At 47.1% G+C, this 26,087-nt stretch overlaps 1 protein-coding gene across 1 annotated transcript; it reads left to right on the top strand.

Annotated features, from left to right (window-relative positions):
• Positions 1-5,721: 5,721 nt before the first annotated feature.
• Positions 5,722-26,037, top strand: hs6st1b (heparan sulfate 6-O-sulfotransferase 1b). The gene is made up of 3 exons (XM_084703356.1): positions 5,722-6,625; positions 23,757-23,979; positions 24,080-26,037. The coding sequence occupies exons 1-3, from the start codon at positions 6,108-6,110 to the stop codon at positions 24,578-24,580; spliced, it is 1,242 nt and encodes a 413-aa protein (XP_084559482.1). The 5' UTR covers positions 5,722-6,107; the 3' UTR covers positions 24,581-26,037.
• Positions 26,038-26,087: the final 50 nt, after the last annotated feature.

Raw genomic sequence — 26,087 nt, 5'->3', positions numbered from 1 at the left:
ATTGTTCTTTTAAACACAACTAAAACATTATTTTGACAATCTGTTCAGTATCAGTTCAGTACAGTTCATACAAGGGAACTGCACTGTAAGTCTCCCTGTTATCCTCTTGATTAAACCCAGATCTAAACATGAGTCTGTTTACACATTTAGACAGACAGTCCCAAACCCAGGACTTATAATAGCCCCAAACGCAATACTTATACTGACATGAAAACACATCTCTGGACGTCCATTTTAACTTACCCATAATTGCTTCTTCCATGCTTATTAACACAATCGCAAGACCGAGCATGACAAATGCATGTTCAATGAACATTCACTGAACTTTATCAAGACTGATGCAATACTTGTGTGACAAGTGTGTGTGTGTGTGTGTGTGTGTGTGTGTGTGTGTGTGTGTGTGTGTGTGCGTATGATTACAGTAGACAGCTGTGTGCATCTGCATGACCAGCCAAAGAACATCTCAATGGCCTCTAATGGAAAAGAAAACGTTTTTATTGTGTTAAATGTGTCTGTCTGGCGGCAGCTGGAAGTCTTCTTTAGGTACTCAGAATGAACATACTAATGCAATACGTGAAGGTTTGCATATTAAAGAAATCATCCACCCAGAAGGAGATGAAAAACAAGAGATGATTATATATCAGGAACATATAATTAAGAAATTCTTTGAAATCCTCCAGAATCTGTCTGTTTGTAAATATATATATATATACGGTACGTGTGTGTGTGTGTGTCTGCACTGAAAGGTAGCCTTCCATTCAGTCAATCACATTAAATCCAACATCAAATTGTTTTTATTGAGCTAACAGAGAGAGGACTGGGTGGATGCTTCTCTCATTTATTGTGTTTGTTGATGTTTTCTATCAGTCTTTACACACTCTGGTGTCCTCACACACACAGTGCTTCACACACACACCCACACGGGGGACTAATTGAACAAAGTTTACAAACTAAAAGAAAGATAGTTTCAGTAGGAAAATGAGAGGAAGGGAGAAGAGGGGAGGAGTTGAGAGGAGTAAGAGGACAAATGGATGATGTAGCGCTCTTTCCCTTCATCCACCTTTCCTCCTCCCTCCTCTCCTCTCCCTCCTCCCTCCTCTCCCTACTCCCTCCTCTCCCTCCTCCCTCCTCTCCTCTCCCTACTCCCTCCCTCCTCTCCTCTCCCTCCTCCCTCCTCTCCCTACTCCCTCCCTCCCTCCTTCCCTCCTCTCCTCTCCTCTCCTCTCCTCTTCCTACTCCCTCCTCTGCTCTCCCTCCTCTCCTCTCACTGCTCCCTTACACATGTGTACAGTACACAAGCTGTACTTGGCAGCAAGCTGAACACCATCTGTGAGGAAAATAAGTCAGCTGTAGTGTGCCCTCGCTGTGAGGGGGACAGAGAGAGAGAGACAGAGAGGTTCTGTCTTTTTCTTTTGTGCCTACAACCACAGCATGTTTGTGTGGTAGATGTTACCTGTGACAAGAATCTACGGGTGAATTATTCAACAGAATCCTGTTAGAAGTTGCTTGTCTCATTTTGTCTCACATCATATGAGTCGAACAATGACAACCCCAGTGAATTATCTTTTCATCCGCTCTTTGCATTAAACTTACAGTGAGAAAAAATACAACATATCCCATATCGTCATATCTGTCAAATGTATTTTGTGTCTGGAAAAGCTCAATGTGTGTACGTGTTTGTGTGCGTGTGTTTGTGTGTGTGTGTGGGTGTAAGCGTGTGTGTGTTTGTGTGAACATGGCTGTAATATAGCCATTACTGTATTCATTCCCCTTCCTGAGCTCCATTATAACCCAGTGAGTTACAGTCCCCACACTGACCTTTACAAAGCTCACACAGCATAATATCGATGAAATGGAGACGAGTGTATGCGTGTGTGTGTGTGTGTGTGTGTGTCTAGCAAAATGCTGGCCAACACCCCTTACATAATAAGTAGTCCCAACCAGGTAATAACAAAGTATTGATTAACAGCTGTGTGTTGTTTCTGAGGCGACTGGCCCCAGCAGATCTGTCCCCAGGCCAGAGGTGTGGGACCGCGCTGACTTGCTGAGCTAAAGGAAGCTGCAGGTTGTGTGCAGACTAAGCCCTATCACTTTGATAAAGATGAGGTTGAGGACACAAACAGAGGCCAGCTGGACCGCTCCAAATATAGCACACACAAACACACACACACACACTGACCTTTCACCACCCTAAAAGGGCTGGACATTAGCCCAGATACACAGATGTGGGCTGCTGGCTGGCTGGACAGAGAGAAGGGACAGAAAGAGAGAGGGAGGGAGAGGAGAAGGAGAGAGCGATGGAGAGGGGAAAAAGATGAGAGGAAGATACAACGGAACAGATGGTATCTGGGTCAACTGCGTACATAGAGTGGCTCTGGTAATATGACACCTGGGTTACAGGCCAGAGCTGGACCTGAGTTCTGTCTCTTGGAGCATCAGGACTGTCATCACCACCCGCCCCTGTGATGGAGCAATCACCTGGGTGACAAGTAAGTCATCTCAGAGCAAGCAAAGCTCTATCAAAGAAATGATGGAGCCATTATCAAGGCAGCAAGTTGATGATAAGGGTGGTGAAAATACATCTTTGACTGAATTGCCTTGATGATGTGGAATGATGATGTCGCTACTACTTGCGACTTTGCTCTGCAGCAGAAGCATACCTTCAAAGGAGGAGAAGTGATGAGAAGGATAAGAGGACAGGAGTGCTTTAAATAAGTGGTTGACTAACAATGTTTACAAATTGATTTATCTTACTGAATTCATTAAAAACATTGAACTACTGCCAGCATCGACAGTATTGACGCAAATCAAAAGCACCTCATCAACAGTCTTGTCATCACACATCATCTCTGTAGGTCTCTCTTGCCCTCGGGTCTAGGCAGGAAGAGAGCCCACACATGCCCATTTCTGGTTATAGCTGAGGGTTATTCCAGAAAGCAGGTTAGGCGACATACGTTAAGTAAACTCCCCAGTTGACACCCAATGTTGTAGGAACATTGTGAGAAAGTTGCTGTAACATTGTGTGTCAGCTGAAGTTTACTTACCCGGTTATGTTGCGTAACCTGCTTTCTGGAATACCCCCCTCGTCTAAGCCAGAGCTGGAGAGTGAGGTCATCGCAAGTGTTTGGAGCTTTCTCACTTGGAATGTTGAGAATGCATCAACACACACACACACTCCCATACATACACACAAAAGCGCAGCCATACATTCACTCTCAGACACACACTCAGACCCACACGCACACACACTAACACACATCAACACGCATACACAAGGCACACACATACATACACAGACACACACAGACACCCACAAACATACACAAGCACAAAACACAAACACACAGACACACACCTAGTAGTTATATATAATAATGATCCACCTACGGTTCAGTGGGATCCGAGATAATGAGCAGATCAGGTCAGCCAATCAGAGCCTATAAACTTCAACCAATTTCTGGTCGTAAAACACAGAACTCCACAGCTTACCAATTAAAGCGGAGGTGTTTCCACAGTAATGCCTTCATGATTAGCTTGTTAAGGCTGCTGTGTGTGACCTTTGACCTTCATTAGGCTGGACCTGTTTGGACTGGTTATAATAGACTGAATGACAACATTGTCCTATTCTGATCTACAGGGTGTAAAACATTAGAATTGTGTGTGCGTGTTCCTTAATGTGTATTGGCTTTCCAAGTAAAGAAAAACATTCAGGAATGTTGACACAGCTCTAAAAAGTCCCATAATGATGATGTCATTAACTAGAATCCCCTCCCATACCCTGGAGATGAGGGAACTAGGCCAAAACTTATGTCACACAAACGATCAAGAATGTTTGGTTGTCTACAGCACTCCACCCAAACACATGCAAAGCAAACACAAACATGCATGCACATATACCCAAGGCTCACACAGAAACACACACACAGCAACACACACATTGTGATGTGTGGTGATGGATTTCTGTCTGGTCCGGTAGGAAACTACGTGGTCTATGTCCATGTGAGAGAGAGAGAGAGAGAGAGAGAGAGAGAGAGAGAGAGAGAGAGAGAGAGAGAGAGAGAGAGAGAGAGAGAGAGAGAGAGAGAGAGAGAGAGAGAGAGAGAGAGAGAGAGAGAGAGAGAGAGAGAGAGTTTGTGTATATAGGCTGAATTCTCTGACCTTGGGCCTGATGGGATGTTGAACTACCAGCATGCTCCACTGCTCTCTGTCCTTACAGAACTGAAGGTTAATGTTTAAACCCAATGGCTGCAGAGCACACATCGACAACACTCTCCCTGGGTGGCTGATGACGTTTTTAATTAGCTATAGGGCCTGGCTCCTATGCAGTGGTATTACTCAATCTGCTTCCACAGACAGGGCTATTTAAACCTCCCTGGCAAACAATGGGGTCTGTTTGCTCTTGTTGAATATGCTGTGACCCAGGAATTCAAATTCAACAGCCTGTTTCAAGAAGTAGAGTGCTGAGCTCTCTTTGTATCTTTATAATGAGACAAGGTGTGCACTTCTTCTCTTTTCTTCTCTTACCTCCTCTCCTCTCATCTCCTCTCATCTCCTTTCCTCTCCTCTCATCTCCTCTCCTCTCATCTCCTTTCCTCTCCTCTCCTCTCATCTCCTCTCCTCTCATCTCCTCTCCTCTCATCTCCTCTTATCTAGTCTCCTCTCATCTCCTCTCCTCTAACCTCCTCTTTGGCGGCTGGAGAGCTTAAAGAGAAAAGCTGACATATTGATCATGTGAGACCAACACTATTGAACCTGACATTGTGCTAAGGCCTGGTAGAACATGATGTTGATGGAGAGTTGCTGGTTGGAAAAAGTAAAGGTGATGGCCTGTATCTCAACATTTTGATCTCCCTCTCTTTCTCTCTCTTCGTCTTTCAGTCTCTCGCCTCTTTTTCACCTCTTTTTCTCTCTCCCACTCTATTTGTCTATTTCTGTCTACCCTCTCCACAACCCCTTCTCTCTGTCTCTTCTGTCTCTCCCCTCTTTGTCTCTCCTCACCTTCCTCTCAATCGTCTTTCCCTCTATCACTCCATGTCGCTCTCCCCACCCACTCTCTCTTCTTACTCCTCTCTCTCTCTTCCACCCTAGCCACACCACGCATTTCTCCTCTCCTCTTCATCCTCCTCTCTATTTCTCTCTATATCGTCTCCCATTGCTCTCACCCCTTCCATCTCCCCACCCGTGTGTGACTCATACGTGCTGCAGTTCAACTCCACAGCAGGTCAGGACAGCCTGAGATCCACATTCAACAGTGCGGGCTGCTGAGTTCACATCTGAACATGGTACTGTACCCAGAGAGAAAGAAGGGGGGGGGGGGGCGGGGTACTGTACCCAGAGAGAGACAGGGGGACGGGGGACTGGGAAGTGTGAGTGTCCGGGCATGTGTACAATTTTTACATTTTAATAAAATAATAATGTATGGTAGTAGTGTCATTACTTAGTAGTACATAGTCCGTTAAAGGCATAACACACGTTGTTGAAAAGTGCCACATAACAATATTTCAAATTATTTTTGTTCGGGTCTACCTTAGAGATCATTATTGTGATGGAAGATCGTCCAATAAAGTAGCCTATTATTAAATAGCTAAGTAATTCACTGCCAGCGATGCAACCACAGTGATAAAAAAAAAAAAAAGTGTTTGTGTGTGTGTGTGTGTGTGTGTGATGTTTACTGTACAGTACACGAATGTGTGCAAATGTGACCAGACGTGGGAGTTGCTGCGCATGCTGGTCTAGGAGGTACAGAACTGAACAACAGTTCTGCACGAGCAGAAGAGGGAAGCAGACGAGAGGACGCTACTTTCGCGTCGGCTTACTTTGGCAGACGGGCTTTCACAGTACTACAGTGGGCAAGGTTTCGATATCTGTGACTTCTTGAGAGCAACGCTGAAAAGTCGCTGCTGATCCAATGCCCTGGACAGAAGCCAGGTCGGATTGAGCTCGCTCTGTGAGAGCGGGAGCGTCAAACATGTATCGCGGCACCGACTACCATCCTACCGCCCCGGTCCGAGACTAGCTCCGACCCTACGGTCTATGGAGCGACACACGGAGCGCGGAACGCTCCGCTACCAAGTGCCACTATTCGGTGATCTGGGAGATGGTAACAGATGAACGACGCCGGAGGGAACATGGTTGAAAGGACCAGCAAATTCTTGTTGATCGTCGTCGGCTCCGTGTTCTTCATGCTGATCCTGTATCAGTACGTAGCTCCCGGTGTGATGAACTTCGGCTCTCCGCTGGGTTACCTCGGCGAGGACAACATGGATATATTCCCCACACCGGATCCGCATTATGTGAAGAAGTACTTCTTTCCCGTCAGGGACCTCGAGAGAACAGTTGATTTCGAAATCAAAGGCGAAGACGTGATTGTGTTCTTACACATTCAGAAAACCGGCGGGACGACTTTCGGGAGACACTTGGTGCAGAACGTGAGGCTTGAGGTGCCGTGTGACTGCCGTCCCGGGCAAAAAAAGTGTACTTGCTACCGTCCCAACCGCAAAGAGACCTGGCTTTTTTCGAGGTTCTCCACCGGTTGGAGTTGCGGGTTGCACGCGGACTGGACCGAACTCACGAACTGCGTACCAGGGGTCCTTAGCAGGAAGGAGAGCCTGTCGAATAAACTGAGGTATTTAAGGAGTGTTTATGAAATTTGTTTCTCTCTCTCACACACGCACGCACACACACACTCTCTCTCCTCTGTTTTGCTTGACGGCAAACATATTTGGAGTGGTATTTGGTCAGCCTCCGCAAATCAACATTGGCTCCACTAATGTTTAACAAAGACTTTACACATGACATTTAGACATGGATTAGTGCCAAGTTACAGTGTTTATATCTAAAGCACACACAAACACACCCATGCACATGTTTAGGAGGAAGTCAGAAGGATCAACCTTATCTCGCTGCCCAGGCGTAAACATGGTTTAACCCCCCCCCACACACACACATACACACACACACACATCACACACATTTGCAGTGCATCACATTAACTGACACAGACAAATGTGCTATAGCCCCGACTGTGAGGTGACAGTAATGAGGGACTGTGTTCACTACCGTTCCTAGGAGTGTGTGAGCACAAAATACCGACACACACTCGCACACACACTCGCACACACACTCGCACACACACTTGCACACACAGCATGCAGCTGCACATCTGGAACCCTGTCTACTCTTTCCTACCTTATCTCTGATTGGTGTTAGAACCCAGTAGCTCTGTCTCTCTATTTCTTTCTCTCTCTGTCACGCGACAGTGTGTAATGTGGCTAAGATCATGCTGTGTGTTACAGTAATACAGCCCTAACCCTAACCCTAACCCTCCTGCACTAATGGTTTTAAAGACCTGTTTTTGTAGATGCCCCAGTCATTGGTAATAGTGCTGGTTACATCCAGGCTAGGACTCATTACTGCAGATCCGTGGAGACTAGCCCAGACCAGGTCAGTAGTGCACAAGAATTAGCAGGTATAAATAAACCAGGTGATTGGCTTAATCTCTCAAGGCTGCTATAAGGTGTTCTTCAATCCTAAAAATAGTGTGTATCTGACTGCTATGCCTTCATGTAGTGTGCTCTAACACTGCAGAGGAAATACATCACTACAGGCATTCTCTCATTCGACCCTTCCTCACTTCCTTGCTCCCTTTTCGCCTTCACTATAGTAGCAGATCTGTCTTGCAGTTGTCATGCTGTGAGGACGACTGTCACCATCTTCCTCTTCTTCGTCTCTCACTCACGTGAGAGAAAAGGAAGAAAGAGAGGTGAAGAAAAAAACTGAAAAGAGCGAATGAGAGAGAGAGGGGATCCCCACCCAGTAGAGGTATGTCATAGGGTTAGGGAGAGGTAGGAGAGAGAGATAGTCATTCCTGTATCGGTATTAATAACTGTGTTGGCCTCTATTTATACTCTTGTTATTGCTTGCACTTATGAAGAGGATCTGATGGCACATGTGTTAACTGAAGAGCTAGGATCATACCCCCCCCCCCCCCCCCCCCAGGGCAGTTTCTAACCCTGCCATTCTGACATACAGTAATACTGGGGCATTGTGGGTCGGGACTCGGGATGGAGCTCACTGGAGGAGGCACATAGGTTGCCCCAGGCAACCTATTGTTTATGGGATGTTAGGGTGTTAATGTATTCTGGGGTTGAAGCAGAGCCTAGTATGATTTCCACTCTGCACTGTGTGAATAAATACTGGAGTCTTTCCAGATTTCCTAGCGGAGCATGTTTTCTAGCTTTAATGGTGGGTCAACAAAGGTTTAGTTAAATGTCTGTAGGAACAGCCTTATATATCTGATCTCAGTTCAGTTCACATAGTCTGAATCCACCTGGGGTGACAGTGATGTTCCAGCGGGAGGGTTCTACAATCATTTGTCATTAGAGGAAGGGTTCTAGAAGACGTGCAGGTTGTTCCAGACCTGTGAAGTGTAGAGCAGCGGAAGAGCTTTCTGTAACACAGCTGGGTGTGTCCTTCTGTGTTTTAAGAACTCTTTGTCTCTCGAACACGCATGCATGCATGTACACACACATACACATGCACAGACACTTATGCTCCCACTCACACCTTTTAACTTTCCATCTCCCCTGCGTTTTCTTTAGAGCCCTGTCCTAGATTACCTGTCAATCACTGCTGCCAATCTCCCTCCCTCCCTCCCTCCCTCCCTCCCTCCCTCCCTCCCTCCCTCCCTCCCTCCCTCCCTCCCTCCCTCCCTCCCTCCCTCCCTCCCTCCCTCCCTCCCTCCCTCCCTCCCTCCCTCCCTCCCTCCCTCCCTCCCTCCCTCCCTCCCTCCCTCCCTCCCTCCCTCCCTCCTTCCCTCCTCCTCCATCCACTCTTCTCACCTCTCTTCCCTTATGTTAGTATGGAGACATGCGTCTATCTGTACTGTCGGATGAACAGTGTGAGAAAGAGGAGGATGAGAGAGAGGAGGAGAGAGATGACAGGAGGATGATAGACACATGACAGAAGGGACTGCTGTTTTTTGCAGCCTTCCTGTATAAGAATGACATGCTCTCATGCTCCTCTCTGTTCTCCGGGGCTCATACACACTGGGCCCTGGTAGAACCCAGCACCCACAGAACCCAGAGTGCAGTCTCTCTCTCTCTCTTCTCTCTCTCTCTCTCTCTCTCTCTCTCTCTCTCTCTCTCTCTCTCTCTCTCTCTCTCTCTCTCTCTCTCTCTCTCTCTCTCTCTCTCTCTCTCTCTCTCTCTCTCTCTCTCTCTCTCTCTCTCTCTCTCTCTTCAGCTGTCACTCTATGTGTTCCGCTCTCTCCTCCTCCCCCTCCTCTGTCTCAGCCTGCAGGGCACACATTCCTCTAGCTCCTCACAGTATCAACAGTGCACAGGAGGTTCAGACAGCTCACCCCTCCCTCCCCGCCAGCTTGCTCTTGGTCCCTTCCACTCAGTCTACGCACAGTCTACTGGGAGGAGAATGGTATGGCCCGGGGGTGGGGGTTAGATGTGTCTGTTTGAAACAAACCTGCAGTAACGGCCTCTGTCTCTGCATTTGTGTGTGTGTGTGTGTGTGTGTGAGAGTCTTCCTCATTAGGTGAAAGAAGTGTAAAGACAGTTGGAGGGCATGCTTTCTTTTTGAAATGATTTATTTATTACTCACATAAGGTGGTGTGTGTGTGTATGTGTGTGTAGGCGTAGTCAGAAGACAAAAGCATGGTTTAGGAGGTTGAATACAGTGAAGACTGACAGTGAAGACAAGACAGACTAAATGAAGACACGTCCACTTCTCTATATCTCCATCATCCGTCTCTCCCCCAGCTATCCTGTAGAAGGCACCTAGTGTGGAAACGAAGTCCTGCCTCTGTTCTGTTTTGTGGGTTAACACACACACACAAACACACACTCCCCCCCTACCCACCCCCACCCACTCAACCTGCTTCATGTCTTGGTATGTTCCACGACATGGACTTCAAAGGTTTTGTCAGACCCTCAACTATCCGTCACTCAACACTTAAAAGCTTCACGAAGGGAACCGGATCTTTACTCCTCACCCCCCCTCCAACCCCCCTTCCTGACCCCCCCTCCAACCCCCCCTCCTCACCCCCCCCCCCTCCAACTAGCTACAATCTGAAGGAGTGACTGCTCCCCCCTTTTCCTTTCTCTCTTTCTCTCTCTTTCCCCATGTCTCTCTATCTTCCCCTCTCTCCTGTCCCTCCCCCCTCTCTCCTTTTCACTCTGTGTATTAACAGTCAGTATTAATTGTCAGTATTACAGTATAGTCACATTGCCTGCAGAGGTCAACGTCGTAGCCATTATGAAACACAGGATGCAGTTCCACTTCATGTTAGTCTCAGTTACTGACAAACCATTTGGAAATGATATATTTGTCTGCTAGTAGAGTGTGTGCATGTGTGTGTATAAAAGCAGCAGGGGGTAGCTTCGGCTGATCAGAGGGGTTACAGCTCTGTCTTACCACTGTTTATGAGGATCAAGGTTGCCAGGTAAGATTGTTAACCACCTTCAAGATAGGGGTTGAACAGGCTACAACTCCAGTCTCAGACAGTGTGCCAGGTGACCCTTTACGCACACACACAAACACACGCGCGCACACACACACACTAACTCATACACACCAACACATACACTAAAACACACACACACTATAAAAAGCTTTTGCAGAAGCATTCCTGGTAAAGTCCACTGTCTCCACAATAGTGCTATTTTAGCCTCTAGTCATAGGAGAAACACTGATTATTGATAGGTAATAGTTGGGCTGTACACTGCTGTTTATAATCTGTGTACGTGTGTGTGTATTCGGCATGGCACAATTGGTTGATCTCAGTCAGAAGACCCTGGAGTGGAGACTAGGTGGTAAGGAGGCTAGGTGGTAAGGAGGCTAGGTGGTAAGGAGGCTAGGTGATAAGGAGGCTAGGTGGTAAGGAGGCCAGGTGTTAAGGAGGCTAGGTGGTAAGGAGGCTAGGTGGTAAGGAGGCTAGGTGAAAAGGAGTCTAGGTGATAAGGAGGCTAGGTGATAAGGAGGCTAGGTGATAAGGAGGCTAGGTGGTAAGGAGGCCAGGTGTTAAGGATGCTAGGTGAGAAGGAGGCTAGGTGGTAAGGAGGCTAGGTGAAAAGGAGTCTAGGTGGTAAGGAGGCTATGTGATAAGGAGGCTAGGTGATAAGGATGCTAGGTGGTAAGGAGGCTAGGTGGTAAGGAGGCTAGGTGATAAGGAGACTACTGCAAGTGATTAGGAGGTTCTGCTTGGGTCTTGGTCCCCCCCACCCCTCCCTCTCTCACTAACACAATATTATTCATTTCTTGGTCAGCTCAGACAGCCTGGAAACCATCTGGTCCGACTCACTGAGTCCCCCCTTCTCTGTACCCCTAACTGCCCTCCTTAAACCTCGTCCCTATCACCCCCTTGTTCTCTACTTCTGTCTATCCATCCATCCCTTCCTCCCCCTAACCCTCCCTCCACCCTCAGCCTGAAAAGTCAAGGGTCATTACCATGGAGACTTCAGAACTGGCACATGTTCCTGAGTGGTTGCCACTAACAACAGCATGAGATAAATAATGGGGTCCTCATTAATCAGGTCCGTCCTGTATGTGCCTGATTGAATTACCTCTGAAAGAGGGGTCAAAGTGCAACGTTTATCCCTAAGAGAGTGACAGGCACAGAAAGAGACAGGCAGAGAGATGGACTGACAGAGAAACCAACAGGCAGACTGACAGACAGACAGACACACAGACAGACAGACACACAGACAGACAGGCAGATGATGATGTTGATGATGGCCAGTAGAGGTTAATCCTGTGTTATAATCCAAGTCTGGTCTGTAGGACTGCTGAAGGGACCGCTAGTCCCTGCTCTGGTACACAAATAATCCGTCTGGTAGTAGTAAGTACTCATAATCTGGTCCACAGCACACACATACACACACCGGGTTCCTCTACCAGTACAGAGCTCAGGCACCCTCATAGTCCCATGATAACCAGGCCCATCCTAATACACTGTAAATCCCCCTCCTCCTCTGTCTTTTTCTCTTCCTCTCCTCTCTCTTCCTCCTCTTTTCTCTCTCTATCTCTCAGGACTAGTTACAGGAGGATAGTCTGTTGGATTACTGTCAAATAGAAGCCACTTCGGACTGCATTAGACAAATAGCACTAAGTACTAAAGCTTGTATTCCAAATAAGCTATTTTTCTGATCCCACACCCACACACACACACACACACACACCCAGACACACACACACACACACCCAGACACACACACAGACACAGACACAGACACACACACATAGTCTCAGTTCTCCCTGCTCACGTATTCAGGCCTGGTTTCTCCACAGTAGGTCTGTAACGAGGACGTGTCTGTCTGTGTGTGTGTGTTGTCTGTGCGTGTAAGCCACTCAGTACAGCAATAATGTATACCACCCTGGTTGTGGAGTGTTTCTGTCACACATCTATATTGCATCACTCTGCTCTCTGCTGACTGACTGTGATGTGTGTGTACATGTGTGGGTATGTGTGTGTGCGTGTGTGGGTATGTGTGTGTACATGTGTGGGTATGTGTGTGTGCGTGCGTGCGTGTGTGTGAGAAAGAGAGAGAGAAACAGAAAAATGGCTTTGGCAGCATCTGAATGCTTGACACAGTTGCTTTGTTGCATTCCTACATATCTCACACTGATGGTCATACACACACTCTCATCCACACTCTCTCTTTCACTTTATTTCTCTATGTCTCTCTCTGTCTCGCTCTTGTGCTCGGTGTTTCAAGTGGTTAGCACTGGTTCTGCCAGTGTCACATGACCAGCTCGAGAAGAGAGTGTCCCCTGACTCTAATCTGTTTATCTCCCTCCTTCTTTCCCTTCCTCTCTCCCTCTCTCTCCCCCTCTCTCTCCCTCTCTCTTGCTCTCTCTCTCACATCTTTCTCTCCTCTCATGGTTCAAGGTAAGAGAATAAAAAAGCCTTTATACTTCCACGTCATTGAAGCTCTCCCTCCCTCTGTGTGTGTGTGTGTGTGTGTGAGAGTGTGAGACATAGAGTTACATCTTCTGATGCCAAAAGAGATGCCTCTCGGGAACTTGTGTCCCTTTCTGCTCTGTTGCCCCTGTGACCATATGGGCCCTGACACACACACACAGACACGCACACAGCAGGCCAGTGTGGTCCAGTATGTTTGATGTTTGATTGAGAGAACAGAGGAGAGGAGCAGGGACATAAGAGGAACACAATGAGTTGTGTGGAAGAGAGAGAGAGGTGCGTATGCTTGTGTTGTGTGTGTATGCTTCTTTTTCTTTCTATGAGTCTCTTGGATAACTGTTTCTTCCTAGTTGGTTCTGGTCAGCTGTTCTTGCTGCCTTATCCTGTGGTTGGAACATGTAATCATGTATAATTGACAAATGTAGTTATTCCCAGAGTTCATAATGTATTGATGCTGTGGAGATTCATCGCCCCAACCTTTCATGCAGAGTTGCTTTGCAAATCTGAAGAGTCTGGGCATTGTCTAAGCATTGTCTGTGTTTGTTTCTGTCTGAGTGTGTGTGTTTGTATGTGTGGGAATGGGTGTGTTTTGACTACAAGAGTTCGTTTGCTGGGGCTAAAAGATCACAACCTCTCTGTGACCCCTAAAGGAAGTGTGTGTGTGTGTATTCTAAATATTCCTGCACATAGAATGAAAATGCAGGCTCTTCAGACAGCCAATAAAGATGCGTATTCATGCTGGTGTCCTCTGGGTCTCTACTCCATATAAGATGAATACAATGTGTGAATGTTTGTTGATCTCTCCAGGCACTGATTAGATCAGCAGGCGGTTTCCCTGACTGTTTCCTCTCTCATCTTGTCTCCCTTCTTCTCTGCTCTAGTCTTATGTTCTCTCCTCTCCTCTCGTCTCCCCTTCTCCATCCTCTCCTCCTTTTCACCTAGTGTGCAGTCTTGCCCCCCACACTACCAGATATGTATCACATGGTCAAACCAGTTCAGGGGAGCGCTTGTTTTAGCTTACATGGTGTAACGACTTCCCACTTGTGAGACATCCTCTGGTGTTCCTCTGTGACTGTCAACATAAATCGAGCCTCCCTGAAGTACTGCCCACAGTGATTCACTTTTGAATAATTATGCATCATTTATGCTAATGTGACAGAGGGGATTGGTGGAGATGTCCTTGATCAGGAAAACTGTCTATATAGAAATGAAAAATAAAGACGGGTAAGAGAAGGAGAGAGGGGTGAGAGAAGAGAGAGATAAGAATAGAACAAATAAGGAGAGAAAGAGAGAGAGGGAGTAAGAAAGAGTGTTGAGCTTGTAATGTTTACAGTAATGTCCTCTGGGTTTTCAGTAGACACATTGTTTCCAGTACAGCTGTGTTCTTGTGTGTGTGTGTGTGTGTGTGTGTGTGTGTGTGTGTGTGTGTGTGTGTGTGTGTGTGTGTGTGTGTGTGAGAGAGAGAGAGAGAGAGAGAGAGAGTGCATGTGTTTATTGATATGTGAGTGAGTGTGTGTGTGTTTGTGCTTGTTGGGTTTAGGGATGGCCATTAAAGTTGAACTAGACAGGAAGATTGATCCTGGACAGACAGGAAGGAGGAGAACACTCAGCAGAGGTTACAGTCCCAGGAGAGAGAAAGAGAAGGAAAGAAGGAGAGACAGAGAGAGAAAGAGGAGGAATACAGAGCAGGAGAGACCGGGAAAGGAGAGAAGGAAGATAGATGTATCTCATGAAACAGCACTAATGATTATGGAGGTATAATTTGATTCCACATTATCATGCTCCATCTGTCCTCCTCAGTGTCTTCCTCAGTCTGGCCCAGTCCATCATCAACCATGCAGGCTGACATTAGCTTTACCCCTTCTTTCTAGATCCTTTCTAGACAGCTGGATTGCTGTTACCTCCAAGCTCCTACCTCTTAGCTCCTAGTCCATAGTTCCTACCTTATAGCTCCTAGTCCATAGCTGCCTGCTAAGCTCCTAGTCCATACTTCCTAGTCCATAGCTACTAGCCTGTTTAGACTGGAGGATCTTTAACCATACTAGAACCTCCAGCAGAGTTTCAGAGCCTCTCCTCTGGCCTCCCCTGACCCTAGTGTGGTTCTGGACCCGCCATGCTGGCTAGAACATTCCATCACACCGGGTCACTGAAACACCCTTGCATGCTCTTGACATCACAACCGACTCTGATTGGCTGGTAAACTCATATTTGGTCTCTGATTGGCTGTGGTGTTCTAGGGGCTCCAGTTGGTGAGTGATGTATGTGTGATGTTGATTCTAGCTGGTAGAACACTGGTGTTATGGCGTGGTGCTTTGATACGGCAACCTGAGGGTGTCTCTACGGGGAGAAGAAGCCTTTTGAATCGATTGGTCCCTAAGCTCTAATCTGATGTCTCATTAGCCGAGACTTCCATCCCTCTGACAAGGGCTGGACCCACCCACCCTCTCAAACCCCTGTGTGTGTGTCAGTTTGTGTGTGAATGTGTGTATGTGAATATATGTATGTGCATGTGTTGTTTGACATATAATGTGTATGTCGTGTATTATTTGTGTGTGTGTATGCTTTTGCTGTTTGTGTTGTTGTGTAAATGTGTATGTGTATATGTGTGTGTGCGTGCATGCGTGTGTGCGTGTATGTGTGTATGTGTGTGTGTGTATGTGTGTGTGTGTATGTGTGTGTGTGTATGTGTGTGTGTGTGTGTGTGTGTGTGTGTGTGTGCAGGCACATTCCCCCAGCAGAGCCAGGCTCCTCTTGAAGCAGCTCTGAGTGTCATGGCAGCCTGCCCCAGGGAATGTGACACCTCGTTGTGCAAACGAGACAACAGGCTGGCTTTGAAGCTTCTGATGGGCCCCTGTGTGGATGTAGAGAGAGAGAGAGAGAGAGAGAGAGAGAGAGAGAGAGAGAGAGAGAGAGACAGAGAGAGAGAGAGAGAGAGAGAGAGAGAGAGAGAGAGAGAGAGAGAGAGAGAGAGAGAGGAAGCTGTTGTCAACAGGGTGTCTGGCTACCGCCCCAGAGTGTGAACTACTTATAAATGTTTAAGCAGACTCATTCTGACTACTGATCTGGGAGCTGGACAGCACCTACAACAAATACACACACACTTCAACACTGTCAAACTAACACACACACACACCTAATACTCACTCCCAGTAATCCATAAGAGTATATACTCTTATCGTTGACATGACTACTAAAGATCCAGCAATTCTCTAAAGGCTTTCTGCTCCTCCTCTCTCTGTCCTGCTGTGAACTTGGATAAAACCGTTGATAATGTTCTTCAATGATTCTATTGTTGCTCTTAGTGTTAATCATCTGTGTAAAATTGGAGTGGAATGTGTGTGAGTGTGTGTGCTTGTGTTTCTCTGTGTGTGTGCGTGTGTGTGTGTCTATCTCTCTCTCTCTCTCTAAGGGGATGAGCAGCACAGAAGGGATGAGTCCTTATCTAGAGGGGATATATTGAGTAGAGTGTGACTAAGCCAGTCAACCCCATTCTCTACAGAGGAACCAGACACTATCACACCAGCTAATATAGCCTGGAGAGGTGTACGTGTGTGTGTGTGTGTGACTGTGCCTTGCTAGCACTGTGGAGCTGTGTCTGATAGGAACTCACCACCATCAAACAGAAAACGCCCTTCCTCTATCCCCGCCCTCCAGCCTCTTCCTCATCCACTCTCTGGCGTCCGCCTGCATGTCCCTGGTGGCGCGGTGCTCCCACATTCCCAGCTGTCGTCCAGAGCGCCAGACAGGAACGCCGGCATTCCCAACATTCCCAAGAAGCTGATGGACGCTCCCCTTCCTCTGGCACCAGGAGAGGAACCTGACACTGGGCCTAGAACACATCCAAACATGGACCCTGGGTTCCAGACTGGGTCGAGAACACATAACCATGAGGCATTGTAGACCCAGTAAACACCAAATGCACTGTCCCACAGCGACTGGAGATACTGTATTTAACCTATTCTCTTCTTCTCAATTAAAAGTGTCTGCTATCAGCCTGAACATGTGCAGGTCTAACAGGACAATAGGTTGTGTGGGTGTATGTGTATGAGAGAGAGAAAGAGAGAGAGAGACAGAGAGAGAAAGAGAGAGAAAGAAAGATAAAGAAAAGGTGTGTATGTGTGTTTGTGTGTTGTGCTTGCTCCACTAGTCTCTCTCAGCATCAGTCACCTGAAGTAATGTTAATACTGACATCCACTGAGATTCTCCACCATGTCGCAGAAAAAAGAGGACTTCCCCCTCCCTCCCTCTCTCACTCCCTCTTCCTCTCTCTCTTTCTATCATTCTCTTCCTCGGTTATTCTTTCTTTGTCTCTCTCTCTCCATCACCCCCTCCTATTACTATCCATCTCGTCCCTGCTCTTCCTCTTTCAGGTGGACTACTCTACCCCCCCTATTCCTGATTGTGTCCTTCATCAAATCCAGACAGTTGTAACCTCATTGAATCGTTAAGTCCTGAAACGATCTTTTGTAGGATTTGCTATCGGATCAATTAAGGAGAGAGTGCTCTGCGGATCAATAATACCACGACGGAGACTAAGACCATCTCTCACTGTCACCCATAATACTCAGAAACACCACTCTTCTGTTCATCTCTCTCCCCTCCTCTCCTCTCCTCTCCCCTCCACTCCCCTCATCTCTTCTCTTCCATCTCTTCTTTCCCCTCATTTGTGTGGGTGTCTGTGTTTCATATCTGCCTGCTAGACAAGGTAGAAAACAACATTTTTTTTGTGCTTGAGATGCAGTTTAATCCTTCCATACACATTGAAACACCCCCCATACACACACACAGTTCTGAATTAAACATGAGCCAGGGAAGGTAATTGTGTCAAAGCTTCACGGGGAGGTAAAACTGAAAAATGAGATCCATTACCATACTGAGTAGGAGAGAGGGAGAGAGACAGAGGGTGAGTGAGACAGACAGAGAGAGAGAGGGATCAGAGAGGGGAGAGCTAAGAGAAGAACCAGGGTGTCAGTAGGTGGGTTGTAAAATGTGGAAGTGAAGTGGAGGAATGGAGGGAGACAGGAGAGAGGAGGTGGAGTAGGAGGTGTGTTTTGGTGAATTTCAAATAGCAGACCTCCTCTCCTCTTATTAGTAATGTTTAACTGAGCTGGCCTATCAGTCTGGCTGTACAACATGCCTGGAACCTTCTAGAACCTTCCAGTGGGTTCTGCAACCCCTCTGAAATATTCTGAAACATTCAGGAAAATTCTGGAGTTGTCTGGATCCATTGGGAATATTTGGAAACTTCTGGGTGTTTTTGAATTTTCTGAGGCATTCTGGAACCTTCTTAGTGTGTGTTACCCTTCCAGCATTCTGCTGGGGGAAGCTCTTTGCTATAGACAGGAGCTGTGATGCTAGAGACAGGAAATCTCTGCCGAGATCAGAGTTGTCTAAATCCTGTCTAATCCACTCAGAACATGGGATTAGAAATATAACTGTTATAGCTCTGCCTGGAAAGGATGAACTACAGTGGAGTTTGGAGAGGAAGAGAGCGAGAGAGAGCGAGAGCGAGAGAGAGAGAGAGAGAGAGAGAGAGAGAGAGAGAGAGAGAGAGAGAGAGAGAGAGAGAGAGAGAGAGAGAGAGAGAGAGAGAGAGAGAGAGAGAGAGTGAGAGAGAGAGAAGAATCAAGGGAGAGTTGTTCATATCCTGGACAGTGGACACATACACATACTACACGTTAGTGATACACACACACATTTCGGACACACATTTACACACAGTTACACACCAGCCGCAGATCCGTCTAGTGTTAATGTCCTTGGTTCAGCCCAGCATGAAGGAGCTTTGCAGGTAATGAGGAGACTGCTGCAGTGTGTGCCCTATAGTGTTCACTCTCTCTCACTCTTTATTTCCCGCTCTACTCTCTCACTCTCTCTCTCTCTCTCTCTCTCTCTCTCTCTCTCTCTCTCTCTCTCTCTCTCTCAGGCTCACTGTATAAGCAAACTCCTTCGTTTTTGGAGCTATTTTTTCATCTGTGTGTGTGTGGCTGTTCTCTCCAGCTCTACCATTTAACAGACTTCTCACCAAGCAACACACGGACTGCTTTATAATGAGCAGTGGTTAGGTGTGTGTTTGCGTGCGTTTGTGTGTGTGTGTGCCACCAGTTATGTACCAATTCTCACTGTGCTACATTGACATGCTCACCCTGGTTCACACACAAGCAGTTCAAATGCTTCCTGCTTGTCAACGTGCATCTGAACATGTGTGCTTGTATGATACATCTGGAATAGTACTCAGTGTGATATCTATTACAGTAAATATAGATTTGTATACACAATATAATGTAGTGTACAGCACAGATAGAGGAGTGTGACTAACAGGTAGGGATGGGATCCAGATGCAGAGGGGGAGAGAGAAACAGGGACGGGGGTGTGAGGGAGAGAGACATTTAAACGTCATCTTCTTCTCTCTAGTTAATGTGTGTGTTTGTGTGTGTAAAGCTCCCTGCTCTGCCTGTCACTCTACTTTCACTTCAACACTGAAAAAACACTCAGCCAGTCCACCATTAGTGACCCTCTCCCAGACAATACCGCTTCCGTCTCACCTCACACACACACCACACATCCCTCCATTCCTCCAACCAACCCCTCCCCCCTCATCCTATCAGAAACATCCCTCCATTCCTCCAACCCCCCATCCCGGCCTCAACCTCGGCCCTACTGTCAGTAAAGTTGTGGGGTACTCCCATGTAGGGGTACTACCAGACATGACGGCATTCTGTCATTTATCTTCTTCTGCCCCTCCATCGATCTCTTTCGCTCTCTTCCACCTGCCTTCTCTCTGTATCCTTTCTCCGTCTCCACCTCTTCTTTTTCCGTCACCCTTTCTCCCTCTCTTTCCCCCTCTCTTTCCCCCTCTCTTTCTCCCTCTCTTTCTCCCTCACTTCCTCTTCTTTCCCCCTCTCTTTCTGCTGGCCCACCCACACTGCCTGCTTTGTCTGAGCTGACAGGAGCACAGCCTCAGAGCTAGGACAGGAAAGTGAGGGAGGAGGAGGAGGAGAGAGAGAGAGAGAGAGAGGGAGTAAGGAAGAGAGGGAGACTTGGGAGAAAAAACTAATTGACGAAGGGGAGGACAAAAGAGAATCGAACGTAGAGTTGGTTCGAGAGGGAGAGAGAGACAGAGAGAACATGAGAGGAAGGCTGGCATCTGTTTCTTGCTTCATTGATTTTCAAAGAGAAAGGAAAAGGAACCATGTTTTCTTTTGTGTTGAAAGAGAAAGAGAGGAGAGGGAAAGAGAGACCAGGGAAAGTGAAGAAGAGAGAGAGGAGGGGAGAGGGAAGGAGGGACAGAGAGAAGGGAAATGGAAAGGCAATGAGAGAGAGAGGAGGGGAGATGTGAAAGAGGGGTAAGTGCTGCAGTTAACTGGCTAATGCTTCACCTGATGGCATGTCTCCATGGCAACCCATGCTCTGTGCCAACAGGAAGTGTTTTAGGGGGGAAGGGGGATGTCAGACTGGGGCAGAGAGCAGTTAGCTGTAGGGGTGAGGGCGCACATGGGAGGGTCTGCCATTTGTGGAGAGGAGAGCTATAAAAGGATGTTCCAGAATGAGATTTCTCAACTCCTACCGAGCATTTGTAAATACACTGTTTCTGGGCAGCACTTTTCTGGGAACATTCTGTCAGTCATGTTTACTGCTTCGCACCTCTTCACAGAACACCTGCTCTCTGTCTCTGCACTGCCTCACAGGTTATAACTCCCTGTAGTTGACAGGAGCAGAGCTGGCCCAGACTCACATTCCCAAAAACACCACACACACCCACACACCTGGAGGGATTGAGTTATGAGCTCCATACCCAATCTTACTCCCTCTCCAACTACACTGAAATCTCCATGCGGAGGATGTCATCCATATGGCAGATGGACAGTCTCCCAGTGAATCCATCATCATGCCCCAAATGCATCCTGCTGTCTGGGAAAGACATCTATATACTGGTTTATCTACCTGTCTATATCTGTTGCTCAAACAACAGGTTTATGAGGTTCTAGACTGTAACATTTCCAGTCTGTCTGACTGACTGACTGGATGTCTGTCTGGCTGACTGGATGTCTGTCTGTCTGTCTGTCTGTCTGTCTCTCTGTCTGTCTGTCTGTCTGTCTGTCTGTCTGTCTGTCTGTCTGTCTGTCTGTCTGTCTGTCTGTCTGTCTGTCTGTCTGTCTGTCTGTCTGTCTGACTGACTGGATGTCTGTCTGGATGTCTGTCTTTCTGACTGACTGTCTGGCTGACTGGATGTCTGTCTGTCTGTCTGTCTGTCTGTCTGTCTGTCTGTCTGTCTGTCTCTCTGTCTGTCTGTCTGTCTGTCTGTCTGACTGACTGGATGTCTGTCTGGATGTCTGGCTGTCTTTCTGACTGACTGACTGACTGACTGACTGGATGGCTGATGAGATGGCTGAATACTGACTGACTGACTCAGATGCTTACTGACTTTCTTATAACTTAACTCTCAACTCTCCAAATCGGTTTCTAGAAAGTCACTCTCTCTCATCCCTACAAAATCTCCCTCTCTCTCTTCTCTATCTCCCTGAGTTCTCTCCTCTGTGTCATGTTCTGAGTTTCCGGGGAAACCAGAATGCTGATAAATTATTCTGCCGAAAACCTTCTGTGTGTCTCTGATAGTAGAGAGGAAGAGAGAGAGAGAAAAGGAGAGAACGCCTAATTGATATTCTTCTCAGTGTCTCCCTCTCTCTCTACCCCTCTCCCCACTTCTACCCTTCTCATCCTCCCCGTCTTCTCGATCCCACTCTTCTCTCTCACCCACCTATCACCATTTTCTCTCTTCCACCCCTCTCTATTCTCTGTCCTCCCTTTTATCCCTGTCGCCTCTATCTTCCTTTGTTCCAGCTCTTTCTCTCTGTTCCTCCTTCCGTCTTCACCCACTTGACTGCCTCTTTGCTGACACTGTATATCCTGCTACTGTTGCTCCACACTATGCTAGCTGGCTACCCTGCACTCACTGTTGCTTCAGAAGCTCTCTCCTTTTTTCTCTTTCCTTCACTTTTTTTCTCACTCTCATTTTACCTCTCTGTCACCTTCTCTTTTTAACATCTATCTTTCATCAATCTATCTCTTCTTTCATCTTTTTCTTTCTTTTTCCTCCCCCTCTCCCTCTTTCTCTCTCTCTCTGGAACAGCCTTCCCGCAGATGTTTCTTTATTACAGTGTTTATGGCGATTGTTATCACCTCATTATCCTGTTATTACCTCATCGTTACTCTGCCCTTAGCCCCACCCCTCCTCCTGTCGCCACGGAGACAGGGTCCCTCCTCACAGGGTCTGTTTGATCCCTACCTTTCTAATGCAACTTGCTGTTTGCGGAGCCAGCTTTTATGGTCTCTACGGACAAGAGTCTCTACAGACTAACCCTTGAGAGTCACTACAGAATTCACTCTAAATAGTCTCTACAGACTCATACTAGAGAGTATCCATAGACTAACCCTAGAGAGTCACTGCTTCTCTTTATGAATTATTTACAGCTGCTCTATTTTCCACAGTTAGAAGATGCCACTGGGATATTCATAGTGGAAAACAAACAAAGATTAATGTGCTTTTTATTTGTGTATGCTCTCCTCTCCTTACTCTCTTGGTCAGAGATGTGTGAGTGAGTGAGTGAGTGAGAGAGAGAGAGAGAGAGAGAGAGAGAGAGAGAGAGAGAGAGAGAGAGAGAGCTTAAGCAACTTAACATCTGTCAGGGTCTCAAGAGACCACTTGGTTCTGGAGTGACTTATCAGCCTGTCATCCTTTATATGTCAACCTGGAGTCATAGTTGTCAACACACACACACACACACATGTCATCACGTCAGGGTCACTATGTTCCAATATGACATCATTGTACTCCCAGCCATATCAGACAGTTGATTGGCCCCCAGGCGTTCTGTCTCCTCCCCACTAAAGAGGATGACCAACCAGGTGAGGGCTTGCAGATATGTCTGACCTTGGAGCAGCTTAGTCCTTCACCTATCTCCTAACATCATCTGTCACGATAGTTTAGTCAGTTTAATTAACATGGAGGCCAATACGTCACCAGCAATAACTGTGGGCTGGTGGGATATTGACTGATTGACTGGCAGAATGACTGACTGACTGGCAGAGTGGTTGGCTCGCTGACTGACTGGTTGGCTGACTGGTTGGCTGACTGACTATCAGGGTCACAGAGTGGGCAGTCTGTAATTATATAAACTGCCAATTGAAGCAGCTGAAGCACCCAGATAATTAACTGTGATTGGCTATGGCTGTTGAGGGGGGAGGGGTTCTCTTTTTCTCAGTCTTTCTCTATGTGTGTTGTGTGCTCTTTCTTACAGGCAGTCACCATGTGTGAGTGTGAGTGTGTGTGTGTGTACGCGCAGTAACCATCTCCCAGCTGATAAGCATCATTAGGGCTCCCCCAGCAGCCCTGTCCACTCAGCACTCTGCACTGATAGATACTGCCTGGCTGACTGGCTGACTGACTTGAGCATTTATCAACACTGCTGCGGAATGGCTTTGCGCTTTCTGGTGTGTGTGTGTTTCTGTGTTTCTGTGTAGTAGTGCGTGTGTGTGTGTGTGTGTTTCTGTGCTTGTGTGTGGTAGTGGGTGGGTGTGGGGGTTTTGCAATTGGGAGAGTGATTAGAGGTTTGGTTTAGAAAAGGTCAGTCTAGAATGTGAAGTCAGATTCGTCCAATTAGATTTCCATCTAGTGCAGAAGTGTGGGAGGATGGACACACACACACAATCACACACTCAGGAGAAAAGCCTGAAAAAGAAAAAAAAACGCAGAGCATTTATAGTATAGTATAATGCTCTGATTGCTCACCTACCAGTGGTTGTGTTCTCATTTCCTCTCTGACAGGAAGTTCTACTACATCACACTCCTGCGTGACCCTGTGTCTCGCTACCTCAGCGAGTGGCGTCACGTCCAGCGGGGTGCCACCTGGAAGACGTCACTGCACATGTGCGATGGACGCACTCCAACACCTGAGGAGCTTCCAGCCTGCTACGAGGGATCCGATTGGTCTGGCTGCACCCTGCAGCAGTTCATGGAGTGCCCTTACAATCTGGCCAACAATAGACAGGTACCCCACACACACATACGCATACGCATACACACACACACGCAAACACACGTCATATAAAGACATTTCTCGCATTCACCCAGCTGTGCCCCCCTCCCAGGTGCGCATGCTGGCAGACCTGAGCCTGGTGGGCTGCTACAACATGTCCACGGTCCCTGAGACTCGCCGCGCCGCCCTGCTCCTCGACTCGGCCAAGAAGAACCTGAGGGACATGGCCTTCTTCGGCCTGACGGAGCACCAGAGGAAGACCCAGTTCCTGTTCGAGCGCACCTTCCGCCTGCGCTTCATCCGGCCCTTCGTGCAGTACAACAGCACGCGGGCGGCCGGCGTGGACCTGGACAACGGCACGGTGCGACGCATCGAGGAGCTGAACGAGCTGGACGTGCAGCTGTACGACTACGCCAGGGACCTGTTCCAGCAGCGCTACCAGTACACGCGCCAGCAGGAGAGGCGGCAGCATCGGCTGGCGCTGAGGGGGGGGCGAGGGGCCGCGTGGTTCCCCCGGGACATGTTCGGAGAGGAGGGGGGAAGGGGGGGAGGGGAGGGCACGGCCAGACTGCCCACGGAGGACTATATGAACCATATTATTAAAAGGTGGTAGCACCTATGGACACACACACACATGCTTACGCGTGTTAAACACAAACACACACACACACATTCCTGCCCTCTGGAACCTAAATAGCACCATGGGAGTTGGCTTTCGTGTGCTGGAGGATGAGGAGGATGTCACAAGTAAAGTCTACTGATGACACACTCAATGAACCCAGGTATATGACCTTTAACCTCTAACCCATCCCCTGGCAGTTGATAATGGAACCGCATCCCTCTGGCGGAAGAGAATGATTGGAAGAGACAGTGGGGAGAGAAAAAAGAGACCCATAAATTATCAATGTCAATTATCTGTTTGTTTGATCTATCTTTCAGGCCTTTAGAAATGACATACCCAAGATTGATACCCATTGAAGTATTACAATATAGATAACATTTGTCTATATTATAGACAGACTTCAAAGAAAAGCACTTTTTAAATTGTATTTTAATCAAATGCTCTCCATTTCTGATAATGCCATTTCCAATTATAAATACTTTTGGTCAGATCATTGTATACAATCTCATTATTGTGGTCGTGTTTAGGACTATATTACAATAATATAAACCATCGCAACAGTTTATTTTTACATTGTTTTTACTCATGCTGACAGAATGTGGTGTTGAAGAGACTAGCTGTGTTCCAATCTAAGCAGTGCGCTTCAGAACATGGTCCTATCACATTACAGGGCTGGTCAGTCATCAACCAATGGAGAGCCAGACAGTGCAAAAACCCAGCACTGAAAAAAAATGATTTTTAGAAGGGTGTGGAAGAGTGTGTTTGTGCATGTGCCTGTGAGTGAATTGCGTGTGAACATGTGGGAACAGATGTCACTACTAAAAATATCAAATTCAATTTTAATCTAATTTGCATTGCTATTTCGACAAAAGGTGTCACAACGGACTTCACAGTTGACTACATTTCCTCACATGAGATCCAGCACAAACCCTATAGAGAACAACATCTCAGCTATGTTAAACAGACAGCAGCTGGTACTTATTCCACGGTCAGTCTCCCGATGAGACAGGGTGTTGATTATACGCACGGTGAGAATGTGTGTGCACTATGGACAAACCAACAACAACACTACAGTTCCCTGAGGAGTGTATGCAGCTTGTCAGGGCAGGTTAATAGTTATGTTTTTTTCTTACACAACACGCCGCACCCTGGTCACATGGAGGATCAGGAAGGTGCTGGTGAGTCAGCAGTTTAGTCACTAAACTGAAGCGTTTACTGTGTGCGTGTTTGTGTGAGTTCAATACTAAAATGGTACAATGTCATTAGAACAGTTGAATAATGGAATTTGTGCATTCAATGTATGTAATGTGAGTGTGTGTGTGACAGAGAGAGAAAGAGGGAGAAAATTGTGTTATTCCACCCATATTGTATTATAAAAGAATCGCTGAATTTCTGTTACCCATCCCTATTGAATCTTGTATTCAATAAAAATATGTATTTGTTTTTTACTCTGTGTTGGTGTATATTCTTCTGATCAATTCATTTGATGTTCCATGAG

Source organism: Hypomesus nipponensis, chromosome 8 (genome assembly GCF_054491055.1).
Source record: "Hypomesus nipponensis isolate SF chromosome 8, ASM5449105v1, whole genome shotgun sequence".
NCBI lineage: Eukaryota > Metazoa > Chordata > Actinopteri > Osmeriformes > Osmeridae > Hypomesus > Hypomesus nipponensis.
Note: the sequence above shows the minus strand (reverse complement) of the source record. Positions and strands in the feature narration are given on the sequence as shown.

What these genes read in the sequence shown, in the direction of transcription:
- hs6st1b (XM_084703356.1), top strand. Translation starts at nt 6,108, where the DNA reads ATGAACGACGCCGGAGGGAACATGGTTGAAAGGACCAGCAAATTCTTG. An exon ending in AGCCTGTCGAATAAACTGAG is followed by an intron (nt 6,626 to 23,756) that starts GTATTTAAGGAG and finishes CCTCTCTGACAG; the next exon opens with GAAGTTCTACTACATCACAC. An exon ending in ATCTGGCCAACAATAGACAG is followed by an intron (nt 23,980 to 24,079) that starts GTACCCCACACA and finishes CCCCCCTCCCAG; the next exon opens with GTGCGCATGCTGGCAGACCT.